Source organism: Gopherus evgoodei, chromosome 2, assembly GCF_007399415.2.
Source record: "Gopherus evgoodei ecotype Sinaloan lineage chromosome 2, rGopEvg1_v1.p, whole genome shotgun sequence".
In the NCBI taxonomy this organism is placed as follows: Eukaryota; Metazoa; Chordata; order Testudines; family Testudinidae; genus Gopherus; species Gopherus evgoodei.
In genome coordinates, this window is record NC_044323.1 from 159,835,723 (window position 1) to 159,862,396 (window position 26,674).

General features: G+C 49.3%; 2 protein-coding genes across 2 annotated transcripts; one reads left to right on the top strand and one right to left on the bottom strand.

Moving 5' to 3' along the window:
- Positions 1-2,770: 2,770 nt before the first annotated feature.
- Positions 2,771-20,276, top strand: MAK16 (MAK16 homolog). Its single transcript, XM_030552137.1, has 10 exons — positions 2,771-2,894; positions 4,233-4,282; positions 4,916-5,025; positions 8,755-8,819; positions 16,116-16,267; positions 16,636-16,690; positions 16,794-16,868; positions 18,087-18,194; positions 19,227-19,283; positions 19,899-20,276. The coding sequence occupies exons 1-10, from the start codon at positions 2,880-2,882 to the stop codon at positions 20,106-20,108; spliced, it is 897 nt and encodes a 298-aa protein (XP_030407997.1). The 5' UTR covers positions 2,771-2,879; the 3' UTR covers positions 20,109-20,276.
- Positions 20,223-26,615, bottom strand: TTI2 (TELO2 interacting protein 2). The gene is made up of 7 exons (XM_030552136.1): positions 25,313-26,615; positions 24,165-24,351; positions 23,258-23,350; positions 22,321-22,508; positions 22,097-22,240; positions 20,891-21,053; positions 20,223-20,368 (listed from the first exon to the last, which is right to left on the bottom strand). Exons 1-7 carry the CDS (start codon positions 25,987-25,989, stop codon positions 20,288-20,290), a joined length of 1,533 nt encoding a protein of 510 aa, XP_030407996.1. The 5' UTR covers positions 25,990-26,615; the 3' UTR covers positions 20,223-20,287.
- Positions 26,616-26,674: the final 59 nt, after the last annotated feature.

A 26,674-nucleotide genomic window follows, 5' to 3' on the forward strand; every position in this document is an offset into this window, starting at 1 on the left:
AACTGTTCCAATGAAATGCAGAACTGACCTCCTGAGGTCATTAAAATCCTGAGACCACATGCAAGTGCCTTATTATTGGTGTCTGACCTAGATTCAGTGCACTTCCATTCTGCCTCCCTAAAGCTTTCAGAGGAATTCAGTATTCTCCTTCTGTTCTGGTACTGACTGTTTCTTACTGTTGCCATTGTGCTGTGCACTGTTAAAGAGCTGCTGCACTCCAACTCAGAGTTGCATCTCCTGATGGGGGTGATGATCCCTCGGAATAGTTTGCAGAGCGAACTAGAACAAAAAGTGCTCTCGGAAACTGCATTGCCCTGTAGGGGAATCAAGTTGGGATACGTGTCTGGGGAAGCATAAACTGCACAGACTCTGAAGAATCAAGGTGTTTCTTGGAAATTTCACTGCTGCAAAAAGGTTAACTCTGCATTAACCCTTTGGAGACTGGGGATGTGCACATACTTTTCCCTAAGCACCTGACAATCTGGAAAATGCCTGCAAGTCTGTAGGTGGAAAAACATTCTTGGAAACAGGATGGGACTGTGAACAAGTGGGCACTGAGGTAAAATGGTTGCTCACAGGCACAATGTCACTACAAACTTGTCCCTGCCACTACCCATGGGCACCAAACAGGGCAGAGTCTGAGCCCTCTAACTTGGACACATCATTGGGTGCATTAATGTCTCCACCTACTACTCCCTTGAAGAGGAGATTCTACGGGCAGCTTTTCTGTAAAGTGAAATCCCTGTTAGTGGGATAATAGATCCATGATCTAATTATAACTTTGGCCCAAAGTTTGCTGGAGACTCCATAATGACCTGGATATGAATCCAAAGATCTTAATTCTCCTTAGCTTTGGGATAGTGACACGCAAGAGAGCTGAGGATCAAGGAGGCGTTTCACTGATTTAGAGAATTCAAGGCTGTAAAAGACCTGCTAGGCCCTGTCTAGTTCAACCTCACCTGTGCCCAGTACAGAATTGTTTCTTACAATTTATTTGTCAGGGCTCTGTCCCATCTGGTTTTAATAGTCCCAAGTGAGGAGGCTCCCACTGGTTCTCTTAGGGGGATGATTTCATGGTCTCTTAGAAACTTTGCCATTTAACATTCATGCTAAATGTTCCATTGCGCATTTAACATTCATTTCAGTGCATTATAGCAGCCAGTTTAAATAACAAGCTCCTAGCTGATAAGACATTACAATCCCTTTATTTGGCCTTCTCTAATTGACTCCATGAATCATCCAGAGCCACTGAATACAATCAGCTGAGACCTTGGCTTTAATCTGGCCCACAACCTATAGACATTAAAGACCAGACTTCCTCCTGCTTTTCATTGAGCTCCCTGCAGCAGGCACAGAGTGGCTGCTTTCATCTGATAAAGTGGGTTATTATTATTATTAGCCAGCAGAGAGGGACATGGGCTCTGTTGGAGCAAGAGAACAATGATAGAGAGGTAGCTGGACCTGGAGGAGGAGCCTACTGGAACATGGCTCCTCTGGGAGGCTAGTTCAGAGGTGCACGTACATCTTCCTCTGATGTCAGAACTGTAGTTATTAAAGAGAGTGACAGCCTCTGGCCTCCGTGAGAAGGAAAAGGCATCGGCACGAATCAGTGTCACATTCGTGCCCCTATTCCGTGCCCAGATTGAACTCAGCAGTGAACTGTTCCTGCCAGCCTGGAACTTTAGAGGGTTTTAAATCACTGGTGTATGAGGGATTCAGAGACAGATAGAAAGGCAGGCACCTGAGAGATGGTTTCAAAGAGGACAAGATCAAAGCGTGTCCATCAGCAGGGTGGAGACAGACACACCGTGGCAGGCTAGCGTGGGGTAGATTCACACCCCAGCTTGCCACAAACTCAATGTTTGTGTAGAAAAGCCCTAAGGGCTGGTCGACTCACAGCAGCCATGCAGACTACGGGAGTGTGATTTTTAAAGCACACTTACATGCTATGTATTAACCGGTCCATGCAGACCCTGCTGGTGTGCACTAACAGTTCCCCAGTGCGCTTTAATACAGCGCTTCTGGAAACAGTACTGGGTTAAAGTGCACCAGGGAACAAACACACTAAATGCTAAACCAAGGTCTCTGCCACCAAGGTACAAAGTTTAAACTAACATGTAAGGAAGTGTTATAGGCAAAACAGAAATTAAAGTAGATCCCATTTAGACAAGACTTTTGGGAAATATCTGGAAAAAAACCCACCCTTCTCATTACAGTATCAAAGAGAGAGCCCCCAAAACTCCACTTTGGACACAGAATTCATGCACTGCTAAAAATACCCCCCACCCCGCAAGCGAAATTAATAAACCCCGAAAAATCCCTAGTAACGCAGTTAGAGTCAATGAACCGCTGTTAGAGGTTTCTTGCTGCCATCAGCTGGCGGTAGGTGCGCACTACACCCCACGTTTTGATATTCAGGATACTCTTTCGTCTTATTACTCAGAGCGATCCCTGGTGTTTTTCACCCGCCCAAAGCTCTTAGGCAGGAGCAGAAGGAAGAAGATGGTCTTGGAAACCGTAGATACTGGGGTGTCCACACATAGTCCATCCCCGTCACCCCGAATCCCCCCTTCTCTGCATCACTCCCCCTCCTCTCCACAGCACCCCGACTCCTCCCTCCCTTGCCCCTCCAGCTCCCATACCCCCTTCCCTCCCATCATCCCCTTCTCCCCATTACCTCCCCCTCAAATCCTACTCCCCAATTCCTCCTTCCTGCCCCCTCTCCACCTCCCCCCTCCCCCGATCTCGCGAGAGCCAAGCACTGGCTCTGCCCTGTGCCCTCCCACTGTCATGGCGACTCCCTGAAGCCTACCAGCCCCAGCCCCAGCCCGGCGTGGAGTTCTCTGCGAAGCCCGGAGCAGGCGAGCGGCGGAGCCGAGATGCATTCAGACGATGTGAGTCCGTGGTGGGGTTGGTTCGGCTGCGTCCGCTGGCTCCAGGCAGCTGCGTCCTAGCTAATCAGCGCCCCCAAGGAAGGGTTCGTTCGGTTGCGTCCGGCCGCCGCTTCCCTTCGTCTTGCCCACGTGGAAATCAGAAGGGTGCAGAGCATGTGTAACCTACAGACCCACTGGCTGCCATGGGGCGCTGGCCATGCTGGAGCAGGGGAATGTGCCACCCTCCCCGGCAGTACATGGGGCTGTTTGCCCTAAACGGGGAATGGAGACCCAGATCTCCCATGTGGCAGCTCAGCACATGGAGTGGGGCAGCACCTGGGTGCCTCTTTACTCCCACCCCCTGCTTCCTTGCCTCTGGGGGGTGGGAGATGGCTGTGGTGATGTGCAACCAGGTCTCCTGAATGAATGTACAGAATCCCTAGTTATAGGGTCTCCCCTCCGAGGCTTGGAAACTGTATTTCCTGCATGGCAGGTAACTATAGGGTCACCCCCAGGACTGTCTTGGGAGTTAAAGAACATGGTCAGGACAGGAGCCCGACAAGTGCCTGTGCTTTGGTTTGCAGGCTTGTCCAAGCAGCTGTGGCTTCATCTGTGATGCTCATGTGCTAGCAGTTGGCTGCTGCTTTGGCATATAATGCAGCCAGTTACATTGCTGGTGTGCGTGTGTGTTTGTTTAAATACTGCGTGTGATTATCACTGTGCCCAACACTATTATAACCATAGAGCTTGGAATGCCTCAAGGCTTTACAGACTGCATGGGAGACATGGTCTCTATTCTAAAGAGCTTTGGGTTAAAATGAAAATGTGAGAGACCCACAGGGGATTGGGTAGTAGATTACAGGAAGTTCACATGCTGGTTTAGAGAACCATGCATCCATTTTAGTGGGTTTTAATATTTTGTTTGAGTTTTTGTAGTTTTACATTATGAAAACGTATAACTTTGTGTCAGCAACAGTGCATCCTTGCTTGCTGATGAACCCACCCCCCAAAACAAACAAACAAACAAAAATTAAGAGGAAGTATGGATACATACACTGCGCAAAGCATCAGACTCCAAGCTTGGTTTCCTTGCCTGCAATGTGCTGTAGTAGAACCACGTGAGTCTCGGCTCCTGGGTTTTATTCCAGGATCTTCTGCTGACTTGTCTGACTTTGACCCAGACAGTTTACTGCTCTGTGCCTCAATGTTACCATCTGCAAAATGGAAATTATAATCCAGATCTTCCCTCTGTTGTTAACGAATGTTTGTAAAGTGCTGAGAGAGTCCTGGATGACTGGCTCCTCTAGAAATGCAGGTGCTACACTATGAAATGTACTAACTGACCTCTTGTTTATTCAGATTGTCTGGGACAGTCTTGGAAACAAACAGTTCTGCTCATACAAAATAAAGTGAGTATTTCAGGATCCAGCTCTGCATATTGCTCTTCAGATTCTGATTTGAGATCCAAGTTGCTACTGGGAGGATGACTTCCTGGCTGCCGGGGTCATGTGCTATCTGTTTCAAATAGGGTGTCCCTTAGCGCTTTAATTTGACTGCTTCAGGAATGCTGCACATTTCAAAGGGTGGGGTGGAACCAATAGTTTGGAATTAAAAGGTTAGGAAACTCAGGGTATATCTGGAATAAAAGACCCACAGCATGGCCGTGGCTGGTTCAGATCAGCTAACCGGCTGCAGGGCTAAAAATTGCTGTGTAGTTGTTTGGGTTCATGCTGGAACCTGGACTCTGGGACCCTCCCCGCTTGTGTGGTCCCAAAGCTTGGGCCCCTGCCTGATCCCAAACATCTACAGAGCAAATGTATAGCCCTGTGAGCCCACATCAACTGATAGGATGTTTTACTGCAATGTAGATGTATCCTGAGTGTCTCTGTGACTCAGTTCCATCTATAAAATGGAGATAATAATCCTCTACCTGACAGTAGCAGTTGTGAAGCTTAATGCATGAGTACTTGTACAGTGTGAGATTCTCGGATGGAATCCTCAGTGTTACTGTTAGCAACTCATCTAAAGTCTCTTCTTTCCAGGACAAAGACACACAACTTTTGCCGCAATGAGTATAACCTGACAGGTCTGTGCAACCGATCATCCTGTCCCCTGGCAAACAGCCAATATGCGACTATCAAAGAGGAGAAAGGTGAGACTTCTGCAGTGCTCCAGCAAGGGCCTTGCAACCTTGCACGGCACTTCCCCTTCTCTCTCTCACTGGAATCACGGGCAGCTATTGCTCTTTCCTCCAGCTGACAGCGTCCCTTTAAGGCTTCTTTGTGTCTCAAATGCACATTGGTAAAATATCCAGCCAGACATATGCCATGCATTAAGGCTGGTGTCAGAGTAGCAGCCGTGTCAGTCTGTATCCGCAAAAAGAACAAGAGTACTTGTGTCATCTTAGGGACTAACAAATTTAATTCAGCACGAGCTTTCGTGAGCTACAGCTCCAGTCTTCAGATGCACAGAATGGAACACACAGACAGGAGATATCTATACATATAGAGAACATGAAAAGGTGGAAGTATGCATACCAATAGGAAGAGTCTAATCGAGATGAGCTATCGTCAGCAGGGGGGAAAAAACTTTTGAAGTGATAATTAAGATGACCCATAGAAGGTGTGAGGAGAACTTAACATAGGGAAATAGATTCAATTAGTGTAACGACCCAGCCATTCCCAGTCTCTGTTAAGGCCTGAGTTAATTGTGTCTAATTTGCATATTAATTTGAGTTCAGCAGTCTCTCTTTGGAATCTGTTTTTGAAGTTTTTTGTGCAAAACTGCCACCTTCAAGTCTGTCACCAAGTGGTTAGAGAGGTTGAAGTGTTCTCTCACTGGTTTTTGAATGTTATGATTCCTGATGTCAGATTTGTGTCCGTTTATTCTTTGGCCAAACCAGACAGTCTCTTTGCAAATGTACATGGCAGAGAGGCATTGCTGGCACATGATGGCATATATCACGTTGGTAGATGTGCAGGTGAACGAACTCCTGATGGCGTGGCTGATGTAATTAGGTCCTATGATGGTGTCTCTTGAATTGATATGTGGACAGAGCTGGCATCGGGCTTTGTTGCAAGGATAGGTTCCTGGGTTAGTGTTTATGTTGTATGGTGTGCGGCTGCTGGTGAGTATATGTTTCAGGTTGGGAGGCTGTCTATAAGCGAGGACTGGCCTGTCTCCCAGGATCTGTGAGAGTGAGGGATCATCTTTAAGAATAGGTTGTAGATCTTTGATGATGCACTGGAGAGGTTTTAGTAGGGGGCTGTAGGTGATGGCTAGTGGCGTTCTGTTATTTTCTTTGTTGGGCCTGTCCTGTAGTAGGTGGCCCCACAGTATGCCAACATCTTTATGGCTGACTTAGAACAATGCTTCCTCAGTTCTCGTTCCCTAACGCCCCTACTCTACTTGCGCTACATTGATGACATCTTCATCATCTGGACTCATGGAAAAGGAGCCCTCGAGGAATTCCACCATGATTTTAACAATTTCCATCCCACCATCAACCTCAGCCTAGATCAATTCACACAAGCGTCCATTTCCTAGACACTACTGTGCTAATAAGCGATGGTCACATAAACACCACCCTATACCGGAAACCCACTGACTGCTGTACTTACCTATATGCCTCCAGCTTCCATCCAGGACACACCACATGATCCATTGTGTACAGCCAAGCTCTAAGATACAACCGTATTTGCTCCAGTCCCTCAGACAGAGATAAACACCTACAAGATCTCTATCAAGCATTCTTAAAACTACAATACCCACCTGCTGAAGTAAAAAAACCAGACTGACAGAGCCAGAAGAGTACCCATAAGCCACCTACTACAAGACAGGCCCAACAAAGAAAATAACAGAACGCCACTAGCCATCACCTACAGCCCCCAACTAAAACCTCTCCAGCGCATCATCAAAGATCTACAACCTATCCTTAAAGATGATCCCTCACTCTCACAGATCCTGGGAGACAGGCCAATCCTCGCTTATAGACAGCCTCCCAACCTGAAACAAATACTCACCAGCAGCCGTACACCATACAACATAAACACTAACCCAGGAACCTATCCTTGCAACAAAGCCCGATGCCAGCTCTGTCCACATATCGATTCAAGTGACACTATCATAGGACCTAATCACATCAGCCACGCCATCAGGGGTTCGTTCACCTGCACATCTACCAACGTGATATATGCCATCATGTGCCAGCAATGCCTCTCTGCCATGTACATTTGCAAAGAGACTGTCTGGTTTGGCCAAAGAATAAACGGACACAAATCTGACATCAGGAATCATAACATTCAAAAACCAGTGGGAGAACACTTCAACCTCTCTAACCACTTGGTGACAGACTTGAAGGTGGCAGTTTTGCAACAAAAAACTTCAAAAACAGACTCCAAAGAGAGACTGCTGAACTCAAATTAATATGCAAATTAGACACAATTAACTCAGGCCTTAACAGAGACTGGGAATGGCTGGGTCGTTACACTAATTGAATCTATTTCCCTATGTTAAGTTCTCCTCACACCTTCTATGGGTCATCTTAATTATCACTTCAAAAGTTTTTCCCCCCTGCTGACGATAGCTCATCTCAATTGATTAGACTCTTCCTGTTGGTATGCATACTTCCACTTTTTCATGTTCTCTGTATGTATAAATATCTCCTGTCTGTGTGTTCCATTCTGTGCATCTGAAGAAGTGGGCTGTAGCTCACGAAAGCTCGTGCTGAATTAAATTTGTTAGTCTCTAAGGTGCCACAAGTACTTTTGTTCTTTTTAAGGCTCTCTCCAGTGGGTTGAATTGCTCAGCTGTGTGCTTTCAGGAATTTTCTTTTATGTTCTTCTTTTCTTTTCACCTCCCCAGTAAGCCAACTGTAAGCCAACTATAAGACAGAGGGAATGGCTCAGGGTTCTAAGCCTCAAGTTTGAAGCCCCTAGACTCTCTGAGTATGTCTACACTGCAGTGTAAGCCCTGGGTTAGTAGAACTCAAGTTAGCAGGCCCTGGGTCTGTTAACCTAGGGGTTGAGCATCTACCCTCATTTGTAATCCTAGATTACAAATTGTTGAAACCTGAGTCCCAACCTGGGGTTCCTGCATCTACATTGCATTATACAGGCTCAAGTCCAACTGCCCATATCCCAGACTTCCTTGTGCCCTCCCAAAATGTGGCCACTCTAGCCCTTTGTTTGTGGTGCAAGGTGGGAAAACCCACCAAGCTGGACTGTGCAGAGGACAAAGAAAGTCAGCTCATTGGATTGTGGGATACTCCTATAGCACAAGTCCAGTGGGGCTGCATCCAAACTGCAACGCATTAGGACTTGAACCCTGCGTGTCAGCTTGACTCAGGCTTGGACCCACCACCCTCAGGAAACCCTAAGTTAGCGTGGTTTGTGTGTAGACAGAAGGAGGGTTAGGTTTGAGCCTGAGTTCGACCCTGGGTTTATACTACAATGTAGACAGACCCTCTGGAGCCACAGAGTGGGCTCAGCCTGTTGCCCCACTGTGCAGTTCAGTTGTATGAGACCTCTGCCTTGTGTGGATGTGAAAGCTCCCTGTGGACTTTCCTGTAAGAGCTGGTCAGCCTTGAGGACTGTGGCCTCCTGCTCCCCCTTGCTTCTACAGCTGTTGTGCAACAGATTGCTGCTGCTCTCCACATTGAAGGTGGCTGCATCTCCGTAGGGCTGTCTGTGATGCTCTTTGTGGGGAAAGATGCTCTGTGTCTGTCAGTGGTAGCCTTCACTGAGACTTAGTACAGCAGATTGGAGATCTGAGCAAGTGTCCCAGTGCTGGAGTGTTTTGCAGTGACTGGGATGAGCTAAGCCTGTCTCCTGGGTGCCTAATGGTGGTTTGGGTGAGTTCATGTTATTCCTCTTTCCCTTAGGTCAGTGTTATCTGTACATGAAGACAATAGAGCGGGCGGCTTTCCCCAGTCGACTCTGGGAGCGGGTGAGTTAAATCCCATACCGAGCCTGAAACTTAATCCAGCAAGCTGACAGATGACACTGTTGTTTTGAAAAAAAGTTCCACTATTTACCACATATCCAAAGCGTTTCTGTTTAAACCCACCTAAATCAACCCTAGTGTTTTTGTCCCTAGGTGTGGGCGGTGTGATGCAGTAGGGGCTGTCCGTGTGGGGGATGGGAGAGCCGGGGAGGACTTTTAGGTGAGGGACAGGATCTTTAAGCCTGTAACCTGAGCCAGGTAGGCGGGAGGGGGTTAGCCCCTTGGCCAGGGAAGCTGGACAAAGGAATCGGCCGGCTGGAGGAGGGGCAGTTCAGTTTCGGTTTTGGGCTGGGTGAGGGGAATTCAGGGGATCCTATGCTGGATCCAAGTGCCCTGAACTCCGAGAAGGACTCAATTGGGGGGTCCTGGTTGGGCCTCCAGGCTCTGCTGAAACCTGCGTTCCTGTTATCTAATAAACCTGTTTTACTGGCTGGCTGAGAGTCACTGTGAGTCCCAGGAATAGGGGTGCAGGGCCGGACTCCCTCATACTCCGTGACAACTGGTGGCAGCGGCGGGAGATACTGCACCCCGTGGACAACGCTTCCTGCCGTAAGTGACTGGGGAGCAGTAAAACGAAGGGACGATTTCAGGGGTGATTAACCTCTGGGAGTGTGTGCCCAGTGAGAAGGACTTTGCAGTAACAGGGTCCCCCGGCGGATTGCAGCAAGTGGTCCCAGGGGTGGAGGAGTCTGCAGCTCGACCCTGGCAGAGAGGTGGTGACCTCAAGAAGGACTAGTGCACTAGGAGGTCTCCCTGGAAGCTGTGGGGAGCGGCGAGCACCCCGGTCTGTGAGTGGCCAGCAGGAAGATGTATGCCAAGTGGCGCAAGTGCGACCTGGTGGAGCTGTGCAAGCAGAGGGGGCTGTGCAGAGGGAGGCTCACCAAAGACCAGCTGATTGCCCAGCTGGAGGAGGGAGACCGCTTGAGTGAACGGAGTCCTGTCTCTGAGGGAAGCAGCCTGGCAGATGCAGCACAGACACCAGTATCTGTCCCCACTGGGAATGGTCAGCCGGCGGCTGAGGGCTTCCCAAGACTCCCCTTTCCTATGCCTAGGGGAAGGGCGGGGAGGAGTCCAGTGGCTACCGAGGGCACCATGACCCCCCTGGCCAGCAGGGGATCCTCCCGGCGAAGCTCACCTCCTAGCAGGGGATCGTCCAGGCGACACTTGGCATCCGTGGAGCGTGAGCAGCTGGAATGGGGGAGAGAGCTAAAACTGAGAGAGCTGGAGGATCGTGAGAAACAGAGAACATGACCGGGAGGAGAAAGAGAGACAGCGTCATCATGAGCTGGAACTGGCGAAGCAGAGGGGCAGTGGGCCCCTGGCTGCAGTGAGTGAGGGGGGGCCCAGGACTGCGTGGAGCTTTGAGAAGTGCATCCTGGCCCAGCGTAAGGAGTGGGAGGACATGGATGACTTCCTGGATGACTTTGAGACGGCCTGCGAGCTGCACCAGGTAGCTCCGGCAGACAGGCTCCAGGTTCTCACCCCCTTACTGGACCCCAAGGCCGTGGCATTGTACTGCCAACTGGGAGAGGAGGAAAAAGGGAACTACGATCTATTCAAGCAGGCCCTGCTGTGTGAGTTTGGGCTAACTCCTGAGATGTGCCAGGAGAGGTTCCGGAGTCAGTATAAAACCGCTGAGGTCTCATATCTGCAGCTAGCCATCCGCATGGAGGGATACGCCAGCAAGTGGGCAGATGGGGCCCAGACGAAGGGGGACATGGTTAAACTGCTGGTACTGGAGCAACTGTATGAGCAGTGCCCATCCGACCTGAGGCTGTGGTTGAGGGACCAAAAGCCAGAGAACCCGTGACATGTAGGGCGGCTGGCTGATGAGTTTGTGAAGAGCTGGTCGGGGGGTGGCAGGGAGGAGTCTCAAAGGAACAGGCCCGCTGCGATGCAGGGAGAGTGTCATCCTGGGACCTCCCAAAGGGGGAATAGGGAGGACCCCCTCCCAAGGGGAACGCCCAGCATCAGGGACAACTGATCGGTTCGAGGGGACCAACGGGACATGAGCTGCTATCAGTGTGGCCAGAGGGGCCACATACGGTCCCAATGCCCCAGACTCAAGGACAGACTGAGCAGACCAACCCCACACTGGGTTAACTTGGTAGAGACCCAGCCGGATGAGAGGCAGCATTCGCAGAAAAGGGGGGCTGACCGTGTATCACTTGCGAAGGAGGGAGGAGGGCCCCAGGTCAGCTCCTCTAGGGGCCTGGATGCGCCAGGCTCCGAGTTTTTGGTTTACAGGGTGGGCGCAGGGCTGCCCCTCTGGAGAGAGTGCCTGGTTTCCCTGGAGATAGATGGAAGGAAGGTCACTGGGTACTGGGACGCGGGCACAGAGGTGACGCTGGCCCGGCCTGAGGTGGTAGCCTCAGATCGGATGGTGCCCGACAACTACCTGACCCTGAGGAGCATGGGCGGGACCCCATTCAAAGTGCCAGTGGCAAGGATACACCTAAAGTGGGGGGCATTTGCCCACAGAGATGTTAATGGGGGGGACCTCAAGGACTGGCCAAGCAACGCCCGGGGTGCCCTGGTCGTGACCCGTAGTCAGAGTCAGCGCAGGGTACTGCGCCCTGACAACGGGGAAGATACTCTGCCCGAGGCGCAGGATCCTAACCTGGTGGGGAGGGAACGCCCAGGGACACGGCTCAGAGAGGCTGCGGCCTCAGACCCAGCCGATGAGAGAGAGCAGGTCCCCATCCCTGTCCCAGCTGCTGGGTTCCAGGCCGAGTTGCAGAAAGATCCCTCCTTGCGGAGTCCAAGGGACCTGGCTAACCTCAGTGTGGTACAGATCATGAGGAGAGGTTGCGAGGAGAGGTTCCTGTGGGAGAAGTGGTTCCTGTACCGAGAATGGGCTCCCCCAGGGGAAGTGGAGTCATGGGGGATCAGGAGGCAGCTGGTGGTTCCCCAGAAGTTTCGCCACAAGCTACTGTACCTGGCCCATGACATTCCTCTCGCAGAGCACCAGGAAATCCAGCGCACCAGGCAGAGGCTGCTACAGAACTTTTACTGGCCTGGGGTCTTTACCCAGGTCCGACAGTACTGCCAATCCTGTGACCCCTGCCTGAGGGTGGGGAAGGCCCGGGACAAGCGGAAAGCGGCTTTAAGGCCTTTACCCATCATAGAAGAACCTTTCCAGAAGGTGGCCATGGACATAGTGGGACCTCTCAGCAGCGCGACCCGGTCGGGGAAGAAATACATCCTGGTGGTGGTAGATTTTGCCACTCGCTACCCCGAGGCGGTGGCCTTGTCCTCTATCGAAGCAGACACCGTGGCAGATGTGCTGCTGACCATTTTCAGCCGGGTGGGGTTCCCCAAGGAAGTCTTAACGGACCAGGGGTCCAACTTCATGTCGACCCTGCTCTGGTGCTTGTGGGAGAAATGTGGGGTCCAGCACAACTGGGCCTCAGCGTATCATCCCCAGTCCAACGGGCTAGTGGAAAGATTCAACGGGACGCTAAAGATGATGCTAAAAACATTTATGAACCAGCACCCGCAGGACTGGGACAAGTACTTACCTCACCTGCTGTTCATGTACAGGGAGGTACCCCAGGAGTCTACTGGGTTTTCGCTTTTCGAATTGTTATATGGAAGGCGGGTAAGGGAGCCCCTGGACCTGATGAGAGACGAATGGGAGGGGAAGGCCATTCCCGATGGAGAGTCGGTGGTGGAGTATGTCCTGATCTTCTGGGAAAGACTTGCTGAGCTCATGGGCCTGGCCAGGGAGAATCTGGCCCAAGCCCAGAGGAAGCAGAAGGTCTGGTATGATCGCACTGCGCGGGCCCATGCCTTCGCCACCGGGGATCAGGTGATGATTCTCATCCCCATGAGGAAAAACAAACTCCAGGCTGCCTGGGAAGGGCCCTTCAAGGTTGTCAAGCAACTAAATAAGGTAAACTATGTGGTGGAGCGGTCAAACCAGGCTCATCACCACCAGGTGTACCATGTGAATATGATGAAGCCATACTATGACAGGGGGAATGTAGTGTTGGCCGTGTGTGGACATTGGGAGGAGCAAGGAGATGACCTTTAGTGGACCTATTCCCTGGGACAAAAGCTGGTTCCCCCCTGGAGACAATTCCCCTCTCTGATCAGCTGACCCTGGCCCAGCACGCTGAGATCAGAGGGGTGCTGCATCTGTACCGACAGCTGTTTTCCAACCAGCCTGGACGCACTAATTTGACTGTCCACTGGGTGGAGACCGGATCACATCCCCCTATAAGATGCTCCCCTTTTCAGGTCACTGGGAAAACTGCCCAGGGCCTAGAAAGAGAGGTCAGGGACATGCTGGCTCTGGGGGTGATCCAGCCGTCTTCCAGCCCTTGGGCCTCGCCTGTGGTGCTGGTCCCAAAAAAGGATGGGTCAATCCGGTTCTGTGTGGACTATCGAAAGCTCAATGCTATCACCGTGTCTGGTACCCCATGCCCAGGCCTGACAAGCTCCTAGACAAGCTGGGAGGTGCTTGGTACCTCACCACCATGGATCTTACAAAGGGCTACTGGCAAGTGCCGCTGGATGCAGATGCCAGGCTGAAATCGGCCTTTATCACCCCTCTGGGGCTCTACGAGTTTCTGACCCTGCCCTTCGGCCTCAAGGGAGTGCCGGCCACCTTCCAGCGCCTGGTAGATCAGCTACTGAGAGGGATGGAGAGTTTTGCCGTGGCGTATATTGACGACATCTGCGTCTTCAGCCAGATCTGGGAGGACCACGTGTCCCAGGTTAAACAAGTGCTGAACCGACTCCGGGAGGCTAGGTTAACCATAAAGGCTGAGAAGTGCAAGGTGGGGATGGCTGAAGTATCTTACCTGGGCCATCGGGTGGGGAGCGGCTGCCTAAAGCTGGAACCAGCCAAGGTGGAGGAGATCAGAGACTGGCCCACTCCCCAAACCAAAAAGCAGGTCCTTTATTGGGATGGCGGGGTACTATCGAAGGTTCGTGCCCCACTTTAGCTCCATAGCCGCCCCCATCACTGAGCTGTGCAAGAAGGGGAAGCTAGATAATGTGGTCTGGACCGAGCAGTGCCAGCAGGCTCTCCGGGCGCTGAAGGAGGCTCTGGTTAGTGGCCCAGTTCTGGCAAACACAGATTTTGACAAGCCCTTTATGGTGTTCACTGACGCCTCAGACACGGGACTGGGGGCGGTGTTAATGCAGGAGGATGAAAAGGGGGAGAGACACCCCATCGTGTACCTGAGCAAGAAATTGCTACCCTGGGAGCAGAACTACGCGGCCATCGAGAAGGAATGCCTGGCCATGGTGTGGGCCCTTAAGAAACTGGAGCCATATCTCTTTGGGCGACACTTCACCATGTACACCGACCACTCTCCCCTGACCTGGCTGCACCAGATGAAAGGAGCCAACGCCAAGCTCCTGAGGTGGAGCCTGCTCCTGCAGGACTATGACATGGACGTGGTCCATGTGAAGGGAAGTGCCAACCTGATAGCGGATGTGTTGTCCCGGAAAGGGGGCGCTGAACTTCCCCAGGTCACTGGGCAGAGTGACCCCGATCAGTTCAGTCTAGAAGGGGGAGAGATGTGATGGAGTAGGGGCTGTGTGTGGGGGGGATGGGAGAGCCGGGGAGGACTTTAGGTGAGGGACAGGATCTTTAAGCCTGTAACCTGAACCAGGTAGGAGGGAGGGGGTTAGCACCTTGGCCTGGGAAGCTGGACAAAGGAATCGGCCGGCTGGAGGAGGGGCAGTTCAGTTTTGGTTTTGGGCTGGGTGAGGGGAATTCAGGGGATTCCATGCTGGATCCAAGCACCCTGAACCCCGAGAAGGACTCAATTGGGGGGTCCTGGTTGGGCCTCCAGGCTCTGCTGAAACCTGCGTTCCTGTTGTCCAATAAACCTTCTGTTTTACTGGCTGGCTGAGAGTCATTGTGAGTCCCAGGAAGAGGGGAGCAGGGCCAAACTCCTCCACACTCCGTGACAGGCAGTATAACGAGCAGGTTCTGACATGGGGAAACAGCTCAGGACTGGCAATGGGATACAGACACTTCCACCTTGGCATTGTTCTAGTTCACACTATTTTAATTTTTCTTCAACATATGTTTGAAAATAAAAGCATCAGCTGTTCTGAAGAGAACATATCCTCTATTGCTGAGCATGAATGCAGTATATTATTTGTATACTGGACCTGCAGAACCCTTGTGTCACTGCAGTTAATGGCACTTAACCTCCTAATGAAATGTCTTATGCCAAGAAAATATCCAACGGCAGCGTAGTCTCTGCTTTTCACAGACTATTAGCTCTGTCATTTGACACTGATTCTTTCTTTAGAAAGCCAGGGCATGCTGTGTTAGAGCTCAAGACTGGGTCTTGGGAGATTTGAGTTCAGTTCTCAGTTCTGCCACAGACAGTCTGTGAATCTCTCAGTGCCTCAGCTGTATAACTGGGATAGGACTTGGGGAGATGTGAAGATACCAAGGAGATGGATGCTGTATAAGACACTAGGTAGAACACAGAATGGATGAATCACTGACCAAATTGCTAGGCTTTCATTTGTAATCTAACCTATGATCAATAGAATCCGAAACAAGGAACTTTTAAAGTGTTCCTTTGAAGTAATGGCCAAGGAATTTTTTTCTTTGAATGTGTCTGGTCTGGTTGGCTCTGGGGATTGTTAATACATAGACTTGAACCTCTTTTTTTCTAATCTGATCTGAGTTGGTCTGATCCTCAGTTCTCATCTGATAGGCCAATGAACAGCTGTCAATCTGTAAATTGAGATGCTGGGACATAATTCCATTCGCAAGTGTCCATGCCTCAAAAGCCATCACCACAGCTGGCTCCTTTGTATGTAGCATCAGCAGAGAGACCAAGGATTGGATAGATGGGCTACAGACTGAATCCCTTTTGTGTTAGAACACACTCATAATAAGAGACTGTTCCTGCCCCAAAGAGCTTACAGTTTAAATAGGCAAGGCAGACAAAAGGGTAGAAAGGGAATTTTCCCATTTTATAGAAGACGATATAAGGGCCAGAGAGATTAAATGACTTCCCAAGGTCACACAGGGAGTCTGTAGCAGAGCTGGGATTAGAAGCCAGATCTTCTGAGTCCCAGTCCAGTGTCTTAACTGCAAGAACATCCTTCTTCTTGACAGCTGGGTTTTAGGGGGAAAAAAAAAACAGGAGCGTAAGTGGTGTAGCACCACAACCACCTTAAACTCCACTCCCCTTTGTGAGGATGTCCCAAAATTGCTTCTGCTCCAAAGCTTTTTACCCTCCCTCTCGCCATCAGGTCCGACTGAGCAAGAACTATGAGAAAGCTTTGGAGGAGATAGATGAGAACCTCATCTACTGGCCACGCTTCATCCGTCACAAATGCAAGCAGCGCTTCACCAAGATCACACAATATCTGATCCGCATTCGGAAGCTGACGCTCAAGCGACAGTAAGTGATGGTGGTTCACTTCCTTCTTCCTTCCTTCTGCTCCATTCCATCAGCCTGCCTGTCTCTCTCAGGGCTGGTCTATAGTTTAAAATAAATAAATAAATCCTTGTGCCCATCTAACTGAATCAGTTTGAAATTTATTTAGTTACAACCCTAATGTAGATGCACTTAAACTGATTAAAACTGCACTTTTAAAAGCTTAGCCTAAGTTTCCTTTGACAGGCCAGTTTGTGCCAGGTGGGGAGCAGGGAGCATCCTGTATCGGGGGTTGGGGAGAGACTTGAATAAACATTCACTCACTTGATGGGCATCAGTGGCTGGTAGACTGAAATCTTCACTAACTGCCCTTCTCTCTTCCCCTATCACAGGAGGAAGATTGTTCCTTTAAGCAAAAAGGTTGAAAGGCGAGAGAAAAGGAGAGAGGTAGTGTGGCTCTGGTGCAGTCCTGATTCCACTGCTCCTGTTTTTGTTTTTTTTTTCATCTTGGAAATGAATTGATGCCAACTCCTCTTTCCCCTGGTACTAGGAAAAAGCCCTGATTGCTGCTCAGCTGGACAATGCCATTGAGAAGGAGTTACTGGAGAGACTAAAGCAGGAAACGGTAAGGGTTACCACTAACATCTCCTAGCACAAAAATGTGTCCCTCTGCTAAGGTAGGGAGTGTTTACCATGCTCATTCGAACAGCGATGCATGAGGTAGAATAGAATCCAGCCTGCTCTCCCATTGCTGTGTTGGCACCATGTTTGCTAACAGGAGTTCACACTTGCTTGTGATCATTAGCTCGGCTGAGATGGGAGAGGCTAAGAGGGGGTTCTTCTTACACAGCCACTCTTCTGACATTGGGGAGTGCTGTTGGGAAGATGAGCTCTCTAATATTACAAGGACAGAATTATTGGTCACTGGCTCTGTACTTGTTCAGGCTCTGAGTCCTGAAGTGCTGTATAATGTGACTGGCATAAAACGCATAATAAACCAATGCTATAAACCAGTGAATAACTGACTAGTCTCGCCCGCCTGCTAGAGTCAAACCCTTTACTTCCTCAGCATCTCCATCTGGGCAAGGCCTCTGGCCACCTGCAGCAGTGTCAGCAGAGAGAGGCTCTCTTGGCCAGGGTAGCAGTGCAGCCTTTAGCAAGGGCCAATGAGGAGAGCTGATTTAAAAAAAAGGCACATGGGAGAAAGGGCAATCACTGAAATTTGTCCTTTTTTATCATCTTAAAATATTCAGAAGTTCAGTCTTTTCTACCAGTCCTAACAATCCGCGTTCTCTGTGCCCAATGGGCGAGACAGCTTGGTAGCTTCACATAGCAAATCCAGCAAACTGTACCTATGCGCTGAGATTTAGCCCCACCTGCCAAACCAGAAACAGGATATATTGTGCGTAGGCTGTGGATTTCACATAGCTGGGTCACTTTGCACCTGCTGCACTTCACTTCTGGAGGGCGCACATAAGGTTTGGCTGCAGTGTAACACTGAAGTCCTTTCAATGACTTGATGATCAACAGATCTGTGCAGGCTGAAATAAGGGGGTGAGTATGGACGAGCAGACTCATGCTTCAGGGCTTTAGGTGACCAATGCAGAGATCAAGAAAGTAAGTTGTATCTCTCCCTTCCTGGTGCACACTGCTAGTCAGGGCAGATTCCTTAAGGGCCAGTATAAAATGTGGGATGGATTTTGTGGCCCGTTAGTCTAATCTAGTTTGGTATAACTCGTGTTCTTAGCCCCCAGAATGGTGGGAACCATAGCCAAGAGGAGTCAGTTCCTAGCTGATCTATCTTCCTGGTATGATTTAAAGCAGGTGCTTGTTTTCCTTTCAGTACGGAGATATCTATAACTTCCCCATACATGCCTTTGACAAGGCTCTGGAACAGCAGGATGCAGAGAGCAAAGCAGAGTCTGACACGGAGGAGGAGGAGGAAGACGAGGTAACGTTTTTTTTAAATTCTTTCATCAGAGTGGGGCAGTTGAAAAGATCATAGAATATCAGGGTTGGAAGGGACCTCAGGAGGTCATCTAGCCCAACCCCCTGCTCAAAGCAGGAACAATCTCCAGACAGATTTTTGCCCTAGATCCCTAAATGGCCCCCTCAAGGATTGAATTCACAACCCTGGGTTTAGCAGGCCAATGCTCAAACCACTGAGCTATCCCTCCCCCCCAAAATATATATGGAGATATACCTATCTCATAGAACTGGAAGGGACCCCGACAAGTCATCGAGTCCAGCCCCCCACTTTCACTAGCAGGACGAAGTACTGATTAACTTAAGTTAAACCATGACTGCAGTAGTGCTGGACCCACTATATATATGCACATGGGGTTGTATGAATTTTGCAGAAGAGGGGTGTATATGTAGACAACTGCATATTAATATTCACTCACATCTCCATTCTCCTCTCTCCTATTGTTTGCCAAGTACAATAGGAGTCTGGCTTGTAGCTCTGTTCCTAATCACTTCCTCCGACCCCAAAGTCCTTTACAGATAACTCCACTGTCTGTAACTTGCCACGAGTGTTAAAATCCCTTACTTGAGAATCAGTGCCAATAATTAGGGGATTTAGTCCAGAAAACAGTCAAATTATAGAGATACCACTATAGCTTGCAGAAGGCAGCCTGCTGTATGCCACTGCTGCAGTTAGTAGTGTTCCCTGCTCAGCAGAGACACCAGGCAAATGCATCACTTGCTTCTGAAATTTGTTCTTTGTGAATGCTGTGTGGTGGGGAGAGTGTGTTGCTATAAATTCATCATTTACAGTTTTGAGTCTTCTACTTAGGAAATGGGGGACAGGGCTACAGGCTCCCCTGTAAATCCTGTTCTGTAAAGGATGGTCCAGGACCCTGACTCCCAGTATCTGAGTGGGTTGTGCACACCCCTCCGACAATGACACTCCCCCCTACCCTCCAATCCTAATGCGGTGTATCCCATCTAGATGCTCAACTTCTGACCTGATTTCTTACAGGATGCTGACAAGCGGGAGTTTGTAGAAGAAGATGAGAGCGACCTCAGTGACTTTGAGGTATGTGAAACATCCAGATAAGCCTGCTCCATCTACGCATCAAATGGCAAGGGGTATAATGCGTGTGCAGTGATACAGCCACCAAGAGTTCTGGCCCTGATCTTGCTTGACGATTACACTAAACTGGCTGAAGGGTTATAGCTACACTTAGAGCATGAGCTCGCAATATTACGAGGACAGAATTATTGGTCACTGGCTCTGTACTTGTTCATAGTTGTATTTGGCTCTGAGCCTCAGTCCTGAAGTGCCATATAATGTGACTGGCATAAATGCCAGAATATTAAATCAATGGAATGCAGCCCTGATCATCCTGCCATTTTCAGTCCTCCTACAACTGCCCAGTTTAACTCCTTTTAATCCCAAACATCCTCCCCTCTGTCTGTGGTCAGAGCTGTGTTCATGGGATTAGTGCCTGAACAATTGGATTCACATGTTGTTATATCAGACTGCAGCGTATCTGTTCTATTCCCTTCAAAGGCAGCATGGAATAGACAACAGGGAGCCAGGACCTACATGCTAGGAGTAATGCATTTGCAGAGGAGCGGAGGCTTACTTAAAATACAGCACTTTCAAGTCAGTATCTGTATTAACCCTCCTGCCTTCCCTCCTGTCCAGGACATGGAAAAGCTGGCAACAAGCAGTGAGGAGGAGCAGGACAACAAATCCTCCAGCGAGGAAGAGGAGAAAGAGATGGCGGAGAGGACCTATCACTCCAAATCCAAGGGCAAAACTCCTGTGAAAGGACCAGCAAGGATAAAACGAGCCTACATTGAAATAGAGTATGAACAGGAAACAGAACCTACATCCAAACAGAAAACAACCTGACTCCTTTGAAGGAGGGTATAAACTTGAGCTGTGTGCTGGACAGTGGGACTGTATAGCTGGAGGAGTACCTGACAGTGTGACTTTAGCAGGGGGCATTTTGACAGGTGCAGAATCACAAATTTAAATATTTTAATGTAATAAAAAAACAAAAGCAGGTTCTGGCTATTAGTAGCTGTGTCTCAGGTGTTCTCTTGCACTTGTCGGATGCAGGCCCGAAGGCTACAGTTGTCACAGTTGTGGTAGATTCCTTCAAGCAGGATCTGCAAGGGGAAAAGCACAAACACCTCACTTTCAGTACTGTTTGACCTCAGATGTTACTACTCTCCTGTTACCCACCTTAATTACGTTGTAGCAACTGGAGAAGGATACTGCAAACACTGAGGCACTATGGGGGGGGAGTGTCCTTGTACTTCAATGGGTCATTTTTATATCTCCACAATTTCCGTGTGTATGTGTGTATCTGAGTTACCTCCTGAGGCACCTTTTGCATCACCTAGAGAAGACGACACCTGACTGTATCTGTCTATATGCCTTTATGGCTACATGCTAGGCCAGAGAGCCTTACAATTCCATAAGAGTGATGTGTTTAGCTGTCTCCCTTAACTACAGATGGTGCTGTGGACTCCACAACTTTGCTAAGCGAAAGACAAAAAAAGCCCCACATGCCCAGAGCCCTTCTATGTGATATTCTGTCCTAAAAAGTCACCAGTACATTTGTTTTGTTTTGTTTTCCCCTTTAAAGAAACAAATTTACAGAATGGGATTTGGAGTCCCTGGCTCACCTTCACTTGCCCCTGAGAGCAGTGATCCAGCAGGATCAGGCACTCTGTGGCCCCATGGAGCAGGGCTGTTTTCACTGGCTGTGGTGTCAGGCCTCCATCAGTAGATACACCCCAAATCATCTTCAGCAGGGCCTTGAGGAGCACAGCGAGCCTGCACGCCATTCTGTGATGGAAAACAGACACTTTGAAGAACCTCTTCCTGAGCCTGTCTCTAGGATGGTGGAGAATAGGGGAAAGCCTGTCCTAACCGCTGCAGGATGTGTGCCATTCAACTGTGCATTGCTCTAGACTGCCATTGGTCTCAGTCGTGATCAGGACAGCAGCCTAAACTACATGCTACGTTAGAAAACACTTCAGGGGCAAGAGGCTCATTTTTAAAGCAGCAACAGTAGTTTAGCATTTGCCTTAAAGCCCAAAGGCTAGGAAATACTGCCTGACAGCACAGGGCTTATACAATGTGTTCCCCCTCCCACTTCTATTAAGTCTCCCCCAATTAATCACTTATTCAAGCCAGGGCTTGAATCTCTAGCGTGGTAGCCTGCTGTGTGGTAACATCCCCTACGGACATTGCTACAGCACAGTGAAAGCCCCAGAGTACGGCTTGGCTTACTCAAGTGGGCCAAGCTGCACTCTGGGACTTGGATGGTGCTGCAGCAGTGTCCACGTGAGATGTTACCACACAACAAGCTGGTGGGCTGTCAATTCACAGCTTGGCTCATTGCACAGTAACCTGCTGTCTGGGGCCACCCTTCTGATTTGAACTCTCCTAAAATGCAGGCAAATACTGTGGCCATGAGGCTGAATGACCACCAGGGGGTGTCCATATTCCCTGAATGCAAAGGAAACAGTATTAAAGATTGCATATATAGGACTAAAGTCTATATAAAGTGCTGCTTAATTTATCCTAAGATCTACATGCAGGAAAAACAGCTTTCGTTCCTCTGTGTGGTAATTCTTCCACAGTTGCCAAATGATGCCAAAATGAGGATTGGTCTAGCTGTGGGACTTTCTCTCAACTAACATCGCTGTAGAGGGGATTTCAGTGCTCTGATAGGACTGACTCCTGTTGACACAGAACTCAAGATTAGAGATCCATTTCTCACTCAGTCCAAGGTGTCTTCCTCAAATCCACAGACAAGTGTAGCTCAGTAAGGGTGAGAGCATTCAGGTTTTGCTTCCTGTTGTAGCCATTTCTCCTAAAGGTACCTTGGCCAGACATGCTGTATGGTGCACTTCAGTGTCTCTAATATTCCCAATCTGGCTACTTCATCTGGACCATCACAGATCTCCAGGTATCCCACAATCACCCGCTCCAGCCTCTTCAGGTGCTGTGCTATCAGGATGCCAAGTCTGCCAAGACAAGAAGAGTCATGGAGGGAAGTTACCGTGGCCAGTAAGTAATCACCGAAAGGCTAATGCACAGTTCTTACCTCTTCACAAAGGCAGGCAAGTTCCTGGCATACACTCTCCGGAGTGGGAGCCGGTGTTCTGCTTCCATGTGAGTCAGAACTAGCTGCAGGACCTCATGACAGGGAGTTGCTGCTCTGAGTTCCTGAGACAGCCGCTGTGGGGATTTCTCCAGAACCAGCAGCAGGTCCAACAAGCATAGCAGCACCACCTGGCAGGAAAGGAGTCACTATACAGCTTCTTCGGTAGTCTGAGGGCAGTGCTCTCAACCTTTCCAGCCTACTGTGCCCCTTTCAGGAGTCTGATTTGTCTTGCGTACCCCCAACTTTCACTTCTCTTAAAAACTACTTGCTTTCAAAATCAGACAAAAATACAAAAGTGTCACAGCCACAATATTACTGAAAAATTGCTTTCTCATTTTTACCATATAATTATAAAATAAAACTGATTGGAATATAAATACTGTACTTATATGTCAGTGCATAGTATATAGAGAGTACTATAAACAAGTCATATGAAATTTTAGTTTGCACTGACTCAGTGCTCTTTATGTAGCTTGTAAAACTAGGCAGATATCTAGATGAGCTGATGTACCCCCTAGAAAACCTGTGTGTACTCCCACAGGTATACATACCCTTAGTTGAGAACCACTGTCTTAAGGCACAGGAATGTGTATCATTCTTTCATGGCCTTTCACATCTCTGGCCTCTCTACATAGACTGCAAATGGGGGGGCAGGAGGTGGGGTCCTTTTCCCTGTTCATTAAGACCTAACTGAGATCCAAATTCATTTCATATGGGGGCCACTAATCCATGGTCAGATACTAATAATTTAAGGCTAGATTAGAAATGGTGACCTAGAAAATGGAGGTTCTATAGCCCAATCCTCTGAGCTATCCATTATATTAATTAAAATCCCAGTAGGATTGATCAAGGTTTAGAGTAAACCACCGTGGCTTACCTGAATGAGCTGTGCCTCCCGTACATAGAGGTGATGGTACAGTGCATGGTAGACAACCTGTGCCCTGTTAAACTGGTTCAAATCAGCAGCTGGCTGCAACAACATAGAAACATCTGTGTGTAATTCAATGTGATGGAAGATTCAGCAGTTCTGTACAAAGCTGATCACCTCAGCTCTGCTAGAACAGCTCTGCTACACTTCACAGTACATGGGGAATGTAACAGCACATCTGCGCTTTACAAACCAGGGCTATTAAAATACTCCTCCAAATGACAAACAGCAAGCAAGGAGTGCTTTTTGTTTAATGCTTAGGGGGAACTGGGAAACAGGAAACTTGAGTTCTATTTCCATTACTCACCATGTGGCCATAAGTGTGTACCTTTTTTTTACCATCTTTTATAGATAGGTGAATATTCACCAACCTTGCGGGAGGGGGAGATGGTAAATGTATTTGTGTCTATAAAGAGATATTAGGTGAAAGGTCTAGAGAAAAGCAAAAGTGTTGTTATTATTAAACTGAGTTCCTACTCCTGCTTAAAGTACACAGCAGCACTGCCAGAAAACCCCCACAAAACTAACTTTAAAGTAACTGAGAACATATGTGGAAATACTTCAAGATTTGCCCAGCATTTTATAAATAGCCCCGATTAGCATCCATCTTTTTATGAGTCACACACTGATGGACATGGATATTTTCCAGCTGCCACTATTACTGCAGTATACTATAACACTGTAGAAAAATGAAGCTGAGAAGTGGTGTGCCATGTCCAGTGTCAGCTTGGGAGTTAACAGCAGAGCCAGGAATCCTGACTCGAGTCCTCTGCTCTAACCATTAGACCACAGTTCCTTCGTATGTTCACCTATGGCAACATGGTCCCTCCTCCTCCCAGCAGTAATCTTTCCTTACCACATTGAGAATGATATGATGCAGGCAGCACACACCCAGGATTTTATTCTCCTCCTGGTAGTCATCCGAGAAGAGCAGTGATGGTGCGAGGACACTCTCCAGGTGAGGGCTAAGCCATGGCCAGGTGACTTGACGCAGCGTCCAGGAGAACACATGCTTTGTGGCAGGGTTGCGCTTCCAAGTTTCTCTGGAAAAATGCACAAAGCAAACATGACCCTAGTGGTTTCACTGCAGCATCACACCACAAGATTCAGGTCACAGACCAGGACTAGCCCGTGATTAGGGCAGACTTCTGTTCTTTTTTTATATGCAAACCTTTTCCCCCTTTAAATCAAATAGTTTCTTGCTCTGTAAAAAGTCTTTGACACTTTAACCAGCAAAAAGGTGACAAGGCAACTAGCAGCAGAAAGTAGATTCCAAGTAAACAAAACATTAACAGTAACATTTTCACAAGTAACCACAAATTATTGTTATTATTTTAGCTATTTACAAGTTTAGGAAGTTTTAACAGGTTTACAAATCTTTGCCGTGTAAATATCAGAGACATAACAATAATCAATCATTGCAACAGTGACTTTTGTTTAGACTCGAGAAACATTATACAGTAATATACTCATCCGTTCTCTCTATTTAACCGTGTTACCACATTACAAAGTCAGCATCTTTATACTACCTATGACCCATTGTTTCTGTAGCCACTGGTTTTGGGTGCCTTAGTTTTGAGGGCACACCTCTGAAATCCCTTGGGCCTGATTTTCTACAGAGCTGCCATTAACTTCAAGGAGAACAACTGCAAGAACAGGCCCCAAAGAGGCACATTGTTTATTTCAGTAAGGTGCTGAACAATGACCAGGCCACAGGGGCAGTCAACCAATTGCATACAACCTTTTTGGGGGATCCCATGTTTGGCTAATTGATTCTCCCCAACCCAGGCACCGGCACTGATCCCAGCTACCTACTCTATCTTCTCAGTAAAGTTTGTTCAGTGAACTATTTATTCCTGAAAACACAAGTGTTCCAATAGATTCAGAACTTGACCACAGTCCGCCCCTTACCTCACTGCAATGCTCAGCAGTATCTCCAGTCCTTTGACCTACTAGTGCCAAGCCTCACCAAGCAAACCCCTCCCGGCAAGTGATCTTACTTACTTAGTCAGCTCTGGCTTCAGGAGTCCCATCACAGCAGCAAACCTCCCTTCTTCATCTTTGCTTCCTCCCTGGAGGAATTCAGCCACTGACCCACAGCCTGTAACCTGAACCAGCAAGGTCAGCAGTTCCTGTGCTATTGACCGAGACCTCGAGCTGGTCCACGGCTTCTCTGCATGGTGTGTTGCAGCAAAGATGTAGATCAGTCCTAGGCAACGTGGCAGGACCTGCCTCACCATCACGTCACCAAGAGACCTGGATCCCTTGATAGCTTCCACTTTAGCAAGGAGGCTAAGAAACACCAAGCCAATGTCTGCTGTTCTATCGGCCACTGTGGTGTAAAAGTCATCATTACTGGGTGGGCCCCCAATGTCTGAATCCTGCTTTGGCAATGCTGCATAGTGGCACAGCACAGACACCAAGTCCTCCAGCAACTTGGGGGTGACATTGGGGTGGCAGCCCCCAAACAGCCACTGGCAGTCTGCAGCCTCGAAGAGCACACGCAGGTCTCTGACCATCCCTGCCTTGGCACTGCCGCTGACTCCCTCCGCTGAGAAAAGCAACAAGACTTGGGAGAGAACCTGCTCTGCTGGTGGGGCAGCGGCAGCTGGGCATTCGGGGTCTCCCCTGTCTGATGGGCTCTCCAACTGCAGGGATTTCAGCAGGCTGCTGAGCTCCATGGTGCTGATTGCAGAGACACTCCCACCCGGCCCACCGCCCTTCCTACACTGATCCTAAGTCCTGACCACAACCACCTCCCACATCTCTCCCTCACGGATAGACCCGACACCCTGACCCCCCAATACAGACGCCCTGCTCCACCCGCTATATTTACACTGCCCCCAACTGTAATCCCCACCCTTAAACCGTGACGCCACTCCCTCTCCTACATTGACCCTAATCCTGCACCCTCACTCGCCCAGGTCAGCCTGGAAGCCCCCAGGAAATGTCTTTAACAGCGGGGAGGGGGGAGACTCCCCCACGCCCAATGCCCCTCCGGGCCCTCGTGCCCAGCCCTGCCCCTGGGTATAGAAAAGCTACGGGGAGGGGGGTTATAATCACCAGTCCTGGCCCCCGTCTTTGTGTGGGGGGTGCTAGAACCCCCCCTCCCCGCCCAGGGCACTGACTCTCCTCCTGAGAAGGGGGATGTGCAAGCTCCCTTCAGCAGGGTGGGGGTCCCAGGGCCCCCCCTTCTCCAAGGCAAGGGGTCCCCTCCCCTGTGCAGCCCCCCAGGGGTGTGAGCGGAAGACCCAGCTCCCACCGGGGGTGCAAAACGCCCAGACTCCCCGATCCCTCCAGCCCACAGGTAGATCCACCCTCCCCAGGAAACCCCTTCCCCCAACTGCCGGAAACCAAGCTGCGCTC

Bases quoted from the DNA above. Each gene is read 5' to 3' on its own strand.
- MAK16 (XM_030552137.1), top strand. The intron at 16,869-18,086 runs GTAAGGGTTACC...TTTTCCTTTCAG, and splicing joins AGAGACTAAAGCAGGAAACG to TACGGAGATATCTATAACTT. The intron at 19,284-19,898 runs GTATGTGAAACA...CCTCCTGTCCAG, and splicing joins GCGACCTCAGTGACTTTGAG to GACATGGAAAAGCTGGCAAC.
- TTI2 (XM_030552136.1), bottom strand. From the start codon at position 25,989: ATGGAGCTCAGCAGCCTGCTGAAATCCCTGCAGTTGGAGAGCCCATCA. The intron at 21,054-22,096 runs GTACCTTTAGGA...TTTCCATCACAG, and splicing joins ATACAGCATGTCTGGCCAAG to AATGGCGTGCAGGCTCGCTG. The intron at 20,369-20,890 runs GTGAGCCAGGGA...TTCCCCTTGCAG, and splicing joins GCTCTCAGGGGCAAGTGAAG to ATCCTGCTTGAAGGAATCTA.